General features: G+C 41.3%; 1 protein-coding gene across 1 annotated transcript; it reads right to left on the minus strand.

The window, feature by feature from the left end:
• Positions 1-1461: 1461 nt before the first annotated feature.
• EMB2217 (Pentatricopeptide repeat (PPR) superfamily protein) lies at positions 1462-4295 on the minus strand. Its single transcript, XM_077360807.1, has one exon. The coding sequence runs from the start codon at positions 4086-4088 to the stop codon at positions 1632-1634; it is 2457 nt and encodes an 818-aa protein (XP_077216922.1). The 5' UTR covers positions 4089-4295; the 3' UTR covers positions 1462-1631.
• Positions 4296-13682: the final 9387 nt, after the last annotated feature.

Here is a 13682-nt window from a genome sequence, read left to right on the forward strand (position 1 = left end):
CCTAGGAACGCTAGCCCAAAGGCCCCAAAATTCCTAATGAAAGACACTACAAGAAATTTCTTAGCGACCCCCTTAGAAGATTCTAGTGATCTAGTCTTCCTATGCCAAAATAGGTTTCTACCTTAAGCCTTGAAGTCTCCTTGAAAAGCCACAAGTTATTCATTGATTCCTCTGCAGCTCCGCCAGAAGCCTAACCACTCCACAGATGAATTAGTAAAACCATATTCTGAATATGGAAAGGTTCAACAAGGTTGCCCTTGTCACGATGATCCTCTCATGGGGGAATCAAGAGGTGTTTCTGAAAATCTCGGCAGGAACAAATCACTAAAGCATCTAATTAACCATCTAAACGAATAGCCAAATAAAAAGTTCAGAAGAACAGAAACAGCAGAAATCTGCTGCATAAAAGTTTTTTTTTTTTTTGAATGAAAAAAGTGATCTGCATAAAAGGTTTCCCAACAATAATTCCTGATACAGATGCTTTTGACCGTGTCAATACATTGAAAAAGCGAGTATCCAAGACAAAATGGGCAATGAAAATAACTTGAATGAATTCCAACTCTCTAAATTGGACAACGTCATTCCACATACTCAAATTGAGATGAAAGTTGTGAACATTTCTTTTATCCTCAAGCATCCAATTAACCAATGAACCATGTACTTGAGTTGAGAGTCAGGAACCCACACATGCATCACACGTCAATCACCAAGAGCATCAATTAAGAACCAATGCCGTGTTAGGAACTCGTCGCCTTTAAAATGAGGATAACATACTCAACCAATATTCATAGAAAATCAAATTGTAATCACTTACTTTCATACTTGCTGAATATTGCGTTAATCTCTCAAAGCTCTTATTTACAAGTTGTGACTCCCTTTGAGAAGCGGACTCTAAAAATATCACCAATTTTTGTGCGTTCCCTTAATAGCTTTGGGTTCCCATAGACCATGTAAAATGCATCTTCATGCAATCGCTTTTATATACTTTTATTGGTGATAATTACTAAGAAGCCCATTGTCAGACTCTCAGCAGACAGCAAGGTATAAACTCGACAATCTAAACAGTTTTGTTGGGAAAATTTTCATTTATAGAGCCGATAAACCCCTTTGGCAACGGAAAGGAAGAGATATTCAGACCCAAAACAAACTGCAAAAATTTCACTAAAAGAACATACATTACAGAGTATAAACTACAGTAAGTCCTTTGATGTTGCATAAAAGAAAACAGTGATCGATGTATAAAATACATACCTTGCAACTGAAGCTAAATAAATAGAAATATTTGTATGTTGAAATTCAACTATGACTACCGCCTACCCAATATGACATCAGCAGGTATCCCCATGCACAGCTGTTTTGCAATCCAGATCGGTACAGAATAGCACAATTTAGCACTTCATGGAACATGAAGTACAAATTTCCAAGTCACCTCAAAGAGTATTAATCACATGGATGTGCATGTTAAGTCTAAGACATACATGTTTGCTTTCCCATAACCCAATATTATCCAACTTAAAACAGGAAACACTAAAGAACACACAAAATACTGAGAAGAAAAGATTCACCTATATTTTCTCCAACACAGAGCTAATTTTCTCTAGTACAAAGCTTGCGAGTAATTTCAAATATCATTAGACTCCTCTTGCAAAAGACATTGGCTTAGGAGGGGAAAGAGATCGAATTTCAGGAGCGGAACTAGGAAACAGTGTGTTAAGCTTGTGCATGAGGATGTCAGCCCTTGATGGGATCTCATTTAGAAGAAATTGCTGAACAATGGGTTTCTTAAACCACTCCAAGACAGAATCTCCTGGGCTCCTCAGAACAACCTTACTGACCTCGAATGGGGATTCCACAGAGCTTAGTGTCTGGGCTATCACAATTTTCAGAGTTGGCCCAGTAACTAATTTGATCCGTCTCGGAACAACCCCATAATACAACATGCGTTTTCTAAACCTATGGAGGGTATGCACAACAGCAATAAGAGCAGCTCCAACAGATAAGCTTCTAACATCCAATGACCAAGCTATATGCTGATCAAAAACTATAGCTTTCGGGAAAAGCTTATTCTCATAGGCAACTTTCCACACACAACGTGCTCGATTTATCTGACCCATGAGCACAAGATAGTTAAGGAGAACATTAACAAAGTACCTAGCAGCACCTTCCTCCAACTCATAATCCATTCTCTGAAAAAATTCCCGCACAAAAGACAAAACTGGCATCTTCCTCTGTTCCGGGCCAGTAAAGAGTCCACACAAAAAGGAGTGTGCCTTATGTTTTGTAGTACTCAAAATCGACATAATATGCCTCTCGTTTTCCTCATCCTGGCACCTTACAAGATGGGCCAAGATTGATGTGTACAATATGAGATCAACTTTTGCGGCAGAACCAACATAAGTCTCGAGTAGAGGCTTCGCCGACTCGTACAACCCATTTTTCATGCAAGACTCAAACAGTTGCCTGATGATAAAGTTGTTGGTCCTAATCCCAGATGCACCCATGAAACGTAGCCATCTCAAAGCAAGATCAACAGACCCATCCTTGATATAGATCATCAGAACATCACTTGCATTCACATCAACAGAGAATCCCACAGCCTTCATCTCAAGTAAAATCTTGGCGGCCACATCCACAAGCTTCTTATTCGCTAGAACGGTCAAAAGCGAGGTGTACGTGCTTAAACCCGGTCTTAGACCCGCATTAGTCATCGAATTATACAGTTTCATAGCAGAATCTACATTCCCAGAGCCAGAATGCATTTCTAAGAGACACGAATATGTAGAAGGGGTCGGTAGAAATCCCGCTCTCTCCATATCAGAGAAAACTGACATTGCAGTTTCAAGCTTTCCAGACTTCGCATGAGACTCGACAATCATAGTGTACAACCCATAATTAGGCCTAAACCCGGCTTTCTTCATCTCATCCCAAAGCCTCAACGCGGTCTCTAGCTTACCAGCCTTAACAAATGACTCAACCAAAGACACATACATACTCGGGGAAGGTCTAAACCCAAAACCCTGCATTTCCATATACACCTTCATTGACATATCCAACCTCCCAGCCTTCCCCATCGAATCCACAAGCGATGCGAATACTGAAAAACTCGGACGCAAACCTGAATCTTTCAGCTCCTCAAAGAGCTTAAAAGCAGCGTCGAGCCGACCCGATTTTGCCAAGCTCGGTATCATCAACTCGTAAGTCGATTCATCCAATGAACAACCAGATTGTTCCATGGATTCATATATCTCAAATGCCTTATAAGGAAGACCCTTACTCAAGAACATCATTATAAGCGAATTATACGTCTGGGTGTCAACCTTACATCCCAAATCTCGAATTTTCTTAAAACAACAAAAGGAAACCTCCAATTTTCTTGCTTTTGCTAGGTATTGAATGACCTTATTATACGCGGAAAATGATCCACCAATGCTAATTATGCTATCATTCCCACTCAACTCTCCAACCATCTCATCAAACAATGAATGCATTTCATCAAAATCCCCACTCTTATTCAATCTATCAAAAATCAAATCATAAGTCTCATCATTTGTGGAGTACCAAGATTGCATTTGCGCCCATCCAAACAAACTCAATAATGAATCAGTCTCCTTAATCTCATCCAATGCGCGATTCACATGAGACATGCTGGGCACAAAATGGAGTTTATCCAACTGGGTCACCAATTCAGGACCCCATTTCCACCTATTTACAATCTCTACCATTTTGGCAACTGCTGAAGCATTGGATAAGGGTTTTTTTACCCCGCCAACCATGACGTGGTCATCGAGGCCTGGCTCGACGGACCGGATTCCCTTTCCGGCGAAGATCACACCGCCTGATTCATCTAAATAGACAATATCTTCAGTCCATTCAGAAGAACCCTCTGGGGTCTTAGAAGAAAAGGGTCTGAAAAAAGAGGGGTTTTTTGGGGAAATATTGGGGGGAAGTTTTGAAGAGAATCTAAATGTTGGGTGAAATGGAAGAAATGCAAATGAAGGGTTTGAAGTGAGTGTTTTAAGGGTGTAGAGATTGTTTAATGCTTTCTTTGCTAGATTGAGATTTCTAGGGGAGAAAATGTTTTGATGCATGATTTTGATACTTTATGGGAATTATATTAGGGAAAGAGGGGATTTGTTACCTGGGTTTTTGATATATTGCTTGTGTCTTGTCGTTTATCTTCTTTTAGTAGAAGAAAGAGGGAAGATAAAAGGAGGGGTTTTCATGGCGAAGATGAACTCGAGTGCAAGCGGAAGAAGAGTTGGGGGGACTATGGTCCAGAGAGGTAGGGCGAAACCTCGTTGCAATACATGATGGGACCCACTTTTTCTCTTAACATGGACCGTCAATTTAATAAGGATTTTCAATCGCCCAAAAATAATTTCCTATGGTTAGAAGAACAATCCTGATTCCAATGGGGTTGCAAGTTGCAACTCGGGTCGGGCGGGTCGGGCTTTCCAAAACCCTACCCTACCCTACCCGAGAAATAATCCTAGGTCAGGTCTAATATTTTATAGCAAAACCCGAGATTCATAAGCCCGGCCCTACCAAAGATAGTTTCTCGGGTTAGGTCTGGTCGGGTCAGGTTTTTATTTTTCAGCGTAGGATAGTAACTAATTTTAAAGATTGTAGAAAAAAAAAAATCTTCACACCAAAAATCTTTAAATCAATGTCATTATGAATTTAAGAAGGAAACTATACTTTCACATCACAAACATGATCACCTTAATGAAAAATAGCTATAGCAATACATTGGAAAATAATTTGCTATGTTATTCAATAGATATTTAAGAAAGTCATAGTAAAGCTGTATATGATTCAGGTTTCGGGTTTATTTTCTTTAGACCTAACTTTTGAGAAAATCTGCCGGGCAATCCAATCCGATCGTGCACAAATTTAATGGAAAAGAAAAAATAAACAAGCAAATTAAGATGAACACAAATATTTTACGTGGTTCGGCCAAGCCTACTCCACGGGCGAGAAACACGATCTTCCACTATGAGAAAAACAATATACAATGATTACAATGGATTAATCGCAAACCCACTGTGGACCCCGATCCGAGGACGATGCCGAGGGACGCGAGATCCCTCCTTGCAATCCTCAAAGATCTCCACATGTGAAGGAGAGCTCTACCAAGGAACTTTCAAAATTGTTGCCACCCTCACAGCATAGCATGAGTGGCGATATAAAAAGAAAGAGATACATCCTGATCCGGAGCCAGGGCTCGAAACCAAGATGTACCTAAAAATAACTCAGAGTCGCCATCCATGGACACGCCATGGAACCAAAAACAAATGCTCTTTGTGCAATGGATAACTAGAGATACAAAAGGTCTGTGCCTGATGACGAATGGAGAAAGTCCGAAGAGCGCCCCCGATTCGCCCGAGTTCGAACACTTGGTCTCTTATGCCATTTATTATTAACCTCGAAGAGTTTTGGGCGAAAATCATGTGAAATGGGAACAAATATCCCCGGGAAGACGTCTACCTAATCATGCATGACCAGGGGATGAAATAATAAGCACATACAAAACAAAATAAAAAATGTGTCGCCTAATCACAACTAGGTTATGAGTGACATACCTAACTGGTGTCTAAGTTCTGGTGGACAAACACATGCATGCTACAGCTACAGGTATAGGGTCTGCACAAGAAAGTAAGAAAACACAACAAAATACACAATATAACAACACAACAAATCCTAAGACTCTAAACGATTTAGCATGAGTCCTCGGATGGTCTGATATTCATCCAAAGAAGCCTACGTATCCCCGCCTCCACGAGAATCAAGGCAACGTAGTTCTTCGCACCTACTCTAAGCTATGATGCCTAAGACATCTAGACCTCTATCCTAGACTCGATCTAAAAGACCAGACTAGTTATTAAAATTTCATGAACGATTATTTAGATTTCAGTGAATTGTAGATTTTAAGACACCCTATATGCCCTAACTCAATGCAGGTTAGCCCTAAGCTAATGCAGGTGGTTCCTACAACCTATGTGTAACTAGGTTGTGCGTCCTAAGAAAAACAATGGGATCACTAGCGCATCCTAGACCTAGTCATCAGTCGGCGATGTGAATCGCCAACTGACCGAACGGAGGCGTAACAAACCCCTAACTCTAAAACAAACACAAACAAGCACACAACAAATCAAAGACAAACTCCTAACTCTAAAACTCTCTATCTAAGACAAAGTCCTAACTCTAGAGGAAGATTTTTGTTAAACACGGTTTTCAAGAAAAAAAGGTTAAAATATATTTATTTACAAAGTTTGGCTGGACCTGAGATAAGAATCTCAAGCTGCACTACGTACCTCGTGGAAGAGGATCAAGCCAACGTAGTTCGAAAATCGAACTCTCCTACTACACTCTTAAAACTACTCAATACTTTAGATGATTTTGGATTTTTCTGTTTGTTAAATGTTTTTGATATTTTTAAAGTTTTCCAATGTTTTTGAATTTCAAATTTCTAATGTTTTTGGATTTTTAAGCTTTTCCAATGCTCTGGACCTTTAAATGTTTTCACTCTTAAAGGGAACACGCAAGTAATACCACAAACTAGGGCAAAGCCCTAAATCTAAAGGGGAAACCCCTAACAAGCAAATAGCGTCTCAAAGAGACAAACCACAACAAGAAAGATAGCGTCCCAAGAACAGAGAAAACAATTTAAGATCCCAAGCAGGGAAGGCTCTAATAAGACTAAGTTAGTCTTGAACGGAAATACTCCTAACTAATGACACCAGGGGGGAGTACAAATGAGTTGGAGACTCTCTAATACCACTACCAAGTCAAAGACTCGCTCTAAAAGAGGAGGCCACTCTAACATGAGGCTAGGTAAGCCTCCTAAAGGGGAAACTCTCTATATGAGACAGGGCTTGTCTCTGAGACACAAATGACGTAAACAAGGGTTTTGATGAGACTGGGCAAGTCTCCTATATACAAAGGAGGAGTACACTACTTGGACTGAGCAAGTCTCCTAAGGATGGGCTTGGGCTAGCGCCTTCATCGCCCAGAACCCAAGAGGAAGATTCCCAAAAAATCGATAGAAATGCCAAACACTTACGAAAAACTTAAGCTCTAATGGAACATCAAGATGACAAGGGTTTGCTCAAGAAATCCCAAATAAACCCGAATATCGATACCAAAACCCACAGGGGTAAAGATAAAAAAGAAAAAGGAGGGGCTCCGAGTAGCCTCATCATAGCCCTCCGAAATGAAGGCCCAAAACACATTCAGTTACGAATGCAGGTGAATGTCTCAAGGAAATGACATCCTCGCAATGATCAGGTATTAGAACCAATCCAAAAGGGATCAGATAACAAAGCCAGTCATGCCGGAAACATCATCTACTTAACACATGCTATTTTCAAATCAAAATATAAAAACCAAGGGTTAACTCAACCAAAGCCAGGTTCAGGAAATATATGAAAATGTCAAACTCCAGGAATCTACAAATGCTCCAGAAATAATTGAAAACAAATCCTTCCAGTAATACCCACAACATAGGGTAAAGAAATAAACATCAAGTGATACACACAAACATACCCTCGACATGGGGTCTCCTGTGAAATCAGATAGTACTCATACCCATGACATGGAGTAGAGTAACAACCTGATTTCCTACATCAGTTAAACATACATCCCTCCACCATCCGCTCATCACAGAAAATAAGATTGCCATCTTGCACTCAAAAGTCAAATTAAATTTAAAGCCAGAAGCAATGTATTATAATTTCAAAGAATAAAACTTCAGAACCACAACACAATTCAGCTGAACCCTCGACGTGGGTCTCCTGTGAAATCAGATGATTCTCATACCCATGACATGGGTATGAGTAATAACCTGATTTCCTACATCAGTTAAGCATACATCACTTCACCCTCCATTCATCACAGAAACTTGTATTTTCATCTTGCATTCAAAGATCAAATTAGCATCCAAACCCACGAATCAACGCCATATTTTGAGAGAATTAGAGCAAACAAATTTGCAGGTTTCAAAAAAATACAAGATGGTAAAAATGTTACCTGTTACTGATGTTACCGAAGGCTTCAGTTCAGTCTCTTCTCGTCTAGGCCCTCCTTTTCCATCCAGCCACGAACAAGGGCGATGATGAGAGAAATGAATAGATCTACGGTTTGGGGATTTGCAGAGATGGAGATGGGGTTTGCGATGATGACCGGAGTACCGTGATCGGATTTGAGTTGGCGTAGCCGGAGAAGATCAAATGGAGCTCGGGTATGGCGTATAGCCAGAAAATTTCGCTGGACTACAGAATTTACAGAAATTGATGGTTCTCAGAGCGAAGTTGACGGCCAAGGAGCTGATTGTGGGAGTAATGGAGCAATGGAGGGTGATCAGAGATAATTACCAGAGATGGGAAAAGTGGCCGGAGCAACAGATCTAATCAAAGAAAATGGCTGCAAATCATTCTCTTCCTTTCCTCCCAGCTTCCAAAACCCAAAATAGATGAACCCCAAGAAGTCCTTTTCACTTTTTCTCCTTACCTTTTCATGACAATCTTAGGATCTCAGCCCAAAACTCTCTTTCTCTTCCTCTCTGCTCTTGCACAAAATTGGGGGTGCGAGGCCGGAGCTCCGACGGGGCTGCCGAAGAAGACAAGGTTGGGGGTTTTGGAAAATGGTGAAATGGACGTGTGTGGAGATATAAGGGTGGTGGCTCGAGCAGAGAAGGGAGAAAATGGTGGAGATGGGGATAATGAAATGGGTTTCAAGGTGGGTTTGGAGAAGATAGTGGTGGAGATGGAGGTCTAGGTAATGGAAGTAGAAGAAGAGGGTTTTGAATTTCAGATGGGGTGGTTTAGATATGGTTTTTGAAGAAAACAGGGCATATGATGGTGGGGTTTGAGAAAGGAGATGGTCGGATTTGAGATGGGTCGGATTTGCAGAGATGGAGGTGAAGATGGCCGGCACCGGCAAAACCGCCGGAGAAGAAAGCCCAAATCCTCTCTCTCTCTCTCTCTCTCTCTCTCTCTCTCTCTCTCTCTCTCTCTCTGATTTTCTAAAATGGAGATGAATATGAAGGTAAAGATGGATGGGGTGGCTGCGATGGCTGGGTTGGTAATGGTGGTCGGAGGTGACAGAGGTGGCCGGCCGGAGTTGCAGAGATGAAAATGGGGGTTGGTTTTGGAGATGAGGAGCAGGGATGGAGGTGGTGGTTAGAGGTTGAAGGAATGAAAGAGGGTTTAGGGGAAAATGAAATGGGTTTTCTGGCTGTTTTGTTGAAGGTGGATGGGTTTTGAAATGGATGGAAGAGGGTTTGAAGAGGGAGTGGTAAAGAGGGTTCCCGGTCGGATTTGGGGACTTTCCACCGGAGAAGATGGTGGTGGCGTGAAGTGCGGCTGAGAGGAGGATCTGCCGGATTTGGGTTTTGGGTTAAATGGGGTTTGAGAAGAAGAAGAAGAAGAAGAAGAAGAATGGTGGTTAGAGGGATGGTGGTTGGGTAGCTGGCCGGTCGGAGAAGAGGACTTGATCTCCTCTTGCTTTCTCTCCCTCTTCTCTCTGCTCTGTCATTTTCTACGAAAATCCCTCTTCTATACCCACGAGATTTATGATTTTATAGCTAGGGTTGCCACCCTCCTCCTAATCTCAGCCATCCATTTCTCTTTTAATCCTATGGTCCTTGCTCGATGCTTGCAAGACAAGCCAAAAGGACAAATTCGGTCCCCTTCTTCTTGCCTTGGACAGACTCATCTAGTATTTTACGACTACTCTTTTTAGCTACGAGGGGAGGACTAGGGTAAAAATGACCATACAAAATAATGATATATTAGCACTCCTTCTCTTACTCTTAAGAGCCCCTTCTAGTGTATTATGAATGCTCTTTTTAACTCTACAAGGGGTGGTCCAATTAGAAAACAGGGCACATTTTCTCTTCTTTTCTGGATTGATATGGGCACCTTCCTGAATGGACAATCCACTCCCTTTCTGCCTTTGCACTATGCATACTGCACTACGCTCGCTTGCTAGGCAAACCCTGACGGTTTTCGACGAAATTTGGCGAACACATTATTGAGGTTCTAAACCAGGTTAGGGCATATTTGGAAACACTAATTCACTTATTTAGAGGAAAATTATTCAAACCAAGATGTTTAAGGGTTATCCGGGGTTCGGTCAAAATGGGGTGTCTACACCCACAAACCCGCAACCCTTTCCTTGCTTCTCAAAACCAAGACCGTACACAAGAGATAACGCTAAACTCGAAAAAGAACCCAAGAGAAAACCTCGAGATGAAAAACCTCTTCTCCTTTTCTCTCTCCTTTTCTTCTCTCTCCTTTAGCAGCTGACACACCAAAGACGTCTTGCTTCGCCGCAACCCACGAGAACAACACTTCTCTTTTTATAGTTTAGTTTTCCCCAAAAGTTAAAAATAGACATCTCCATTTTAGCCTTTGCCTTCCCACCCAAGCAACCACCGTGGGTGGGAAATAAGGCAACTTTCCCAACAATCTCCACCTTGGCTTATTTCCCAACCACCTGAAGATTTTTCATTGATGTCGCCACCGGTCCGCTACCGCAAAAACCACCGTTGACCTTCCAAAGTACCAGCTACACACCCTCGAATCACCTTGGTTCTGACTCCTCCCGATTCGATCAACACGGCTAATGTACATGTGTAGCTGTCAATCCGTTGACTCACCTAGTCAACCTTGGAGAGGGATATCGATTCATCCTCCCCAACGCAGGTACCGTCATCTTCTCACGCTTGCTATCATTTCCCTTCAACGCCTTAGCCAAGTCCTGTTGAATTAGGATCTCCTTCACCCTCATCTGCCATAGGGTGAAATTGCCTTTTCCGTCAAATATGTCGATGTTGAACTGAGTAGAACTTGATTTTACCACCATCTCAGATTACTCCGCTCTTCACGGTGTAGCGCTCCACCTCGAACGAGAATCTTTCGTGGACAATCTTTCTACTCCAAAAAATCGCTCTAACTGCGATCCAACCACAACACCCACGATCACTCCACCCGGCCTCGACGATCGCTCCACCTGAGCTTTGATACCACTTTTTGAGAAAATCCGTCAGGCAATCCAATCCGATCGTGCACAAATTTAACGGAAAAGAAAAAATAAACAAGCAAATCATGATGAACACAGATAATTTATGTGGTTCGGCCAAGCCTACTCCACGGGCGAGAAACACGATCTTCCACTATGAGAAAAACAATATATAAGGATTACAATGGATTAATCGCAAACCCACAAACCCACAACCCTTTCCTTGCTTCTCAAACCCAAGACCGTACACAAGAGATAACGCGAGAGATAAACCCGAAAAAGAACCTAAGAGAAAGCCCCGAGATGAAAAACCTCTTCTCCCTTTCTCTCTCTTTTTCTTCTCTCTCCTTTGGCAGCCGACACACCAAAGATGTCTTGCTTCGTCGTAACCCAAGAGAACAACACTTCTCTTTTTATAGTTTAGTTTTCCCCAAAAGCTAAAAGTAGACATCTCTATTTTTGCCTTTGCCTTCCCACCCAAGCAATCACCGTTCAATCTAAAACCCGATCCTACCCAAGGCCAATGATTTCTAAATCTGACCCATGTTATTTTCAGGTCGGGTCGATGCAGGTTGGGTTGCAATCCAACCCAAGTTGCAACCTTAGGTTATTCCCTGTGGAATAGCAACCCAGGGTTATTCTATTCGTGGATAGGCTTTCTATCCTCTATTTTTAATCAAGAACCCAATGGATATAGCATTTATTTATTTTTAGCGGTAAAGAGTTATATTAATAGGAAGAAAGATTGATCTACAACCCATGAGGGAAAATGAAGAGAAAAAGGAAAAGAACAGGACAATCAACATCAAAGGGGGGAGAAAGTCAAACAACTCTAATGCCACATTGGAGGCTCCCTCCTTCGTTGGCCTATCTGCCTCATTATTCGCCAATTTTCTAACATGACTGGAAGAAATGGAAGATCACTCTACTCTATCCATGATCTCGTCAATCCATTGTGCGAACCACCAAGGATGAGGTAGAGACCCTTTCAACCATTTTTTTATCATGTTTAGTGAATCCCCCCTTCCACTATAGCTTTATCCATAATGTTATGATCAATCAACTGTATTCCTTAATGAATAGCTCTTACCACTGCCCATGATCACATAAAATATTGCGTTAATTTCAGCCCAATTATTTCTCAAAATCCAAAAAAAAAAAAAAATTTGGCCTAATTCAAGCCATCATCATTTTTTACTTCAAAACTATTTGCATATAAAATTTGCAAATAATTTTTAGAGGTATCCAAATATGCCCTTACATATTAATGGTTTTTATAAGAATAATTATTAATAATTTAAAAAAAAAGAATAATATGAAGCAAAAGAAGGTAAAACCTACTAAGAAACTAGGGGTGCAACTCGGGTCGGGTTGAGGCCAACCCGAGGAACCCATTTTTGCAACCCAACCCGACCCAACCCGATTTGTAATTTCCTCAACCCGACCCAACCTGATTTCATCATTTGTTTGATTTCTTCATTTTATTTTTGTATTTCCATCTCATCCTAGTCATTAGATGTTCCCCAACAAGAGGGTTAATTAGGACAACTTTCACCAAGTTTTTTATTTCTTTCTAGATTTGAGTTATACAATGACAAAACAAACATAGAAGCAAAATTTTTATACATATCGGAATTGGAAATCGGGTTTCGGGTCGGGTCGGGTTGCTTGACACCCCAACCCAACCCAACCTGATTTCCAATTTGGGTTGATTTTTCCCAACCCAACCCAACCAGATTTTTAAAAAAACTTAACCCGACCCGACCCGACCCAAATTCGGGTTCGAGTTGAACCCGACCCAAGTTGCACCCCTATAAGAAACCCATCCAGTTTTAGCTCCCTCTCTCTCTCTCTCTCTCTCTCTCTCTCTGAAAATGCGGGCTGTTATTGGATAGGCCGTATAGCGGCTCTCATAACAGAAGGATATCTATTTAAGGAAAGAAGATATCGATTAACATCAGGGATGGTGCCCCTGCGCTAGATTTCAGGTTCGGGCACCATATAAAGAGTTTTTATGTGGTGCACGCCCGTATAGTCCAATATGTTTCAAAAAGTCATGTACGGCCTAGGATGATCCAAAGTATCCATTTGATGGGCCACAACGTAAGTAGGATCTGCCCAAAAAGTCATTTCCATAGGATGATCCTAGCCCTCCGATCTATAAATGAATTGCATATTATGGAAACCAATTTAGATTGGAGGGTTGGAATCATCCTATGCAAATGATTTTTTGGGCACAACCAATTTACATTTTGGCCCATCAAATGGGCGGTCTAGATCATCCTACGGTGTAGGCGTACAATACTTTTTGAAAAATATCCAACTACAGGTCTTACAGGTAGGGGTGCAACTCAAGTCGAGTTGGGTCAGATTGAGACCAACCTGACCTGACTTGACCCGAGGAACCCTTTTTATTAACCTTAACCTGATTTCCAATAGGTTCAACCCGACCCAACCTGAGTTTGTAAGCTTACAATATATATATATATATATATATATATATATATATATATATATATAGAGAGAGAGAGAGAGAGAGAGAGAGAGAAAACGGTTCCTACACATACGTGTAGAGAGTTCTCTACACACTAGCTTAAAATACAATGGGGGCCCGCATTGTTTGGGTGATCCAAGCCATCCATTTTAAAGGCCCTCTCATA

This window comes from Tasmannia lanceolata, unplaced genomic scaffold (genome assembly GCF_043159265.1).
Source record: "Tasmannia lanceolata isolate RefF3 unplaced genomic scaffold, GAP_Taslan_0.1 ptg000018l, whole genome shotgun sequence".
In the NCBI taxonomy this organism is placed as follows: Eukaryota; Viridiplantae; Streptophyta; class Magnoliopsida; order Canellales; family Winteraceae; genus Tasmannia; species Tasmannia lanceolata.

Excerpts from the sequence above, each read along its gene's own strand:
- EMB2217 (XM_077360807.1), bottom strand. The coding sequence starts at position 4,088 with ATGCATCAAAACATTTTCTCCCCTAGAAATCTCAATCTAGCAAAGAAA.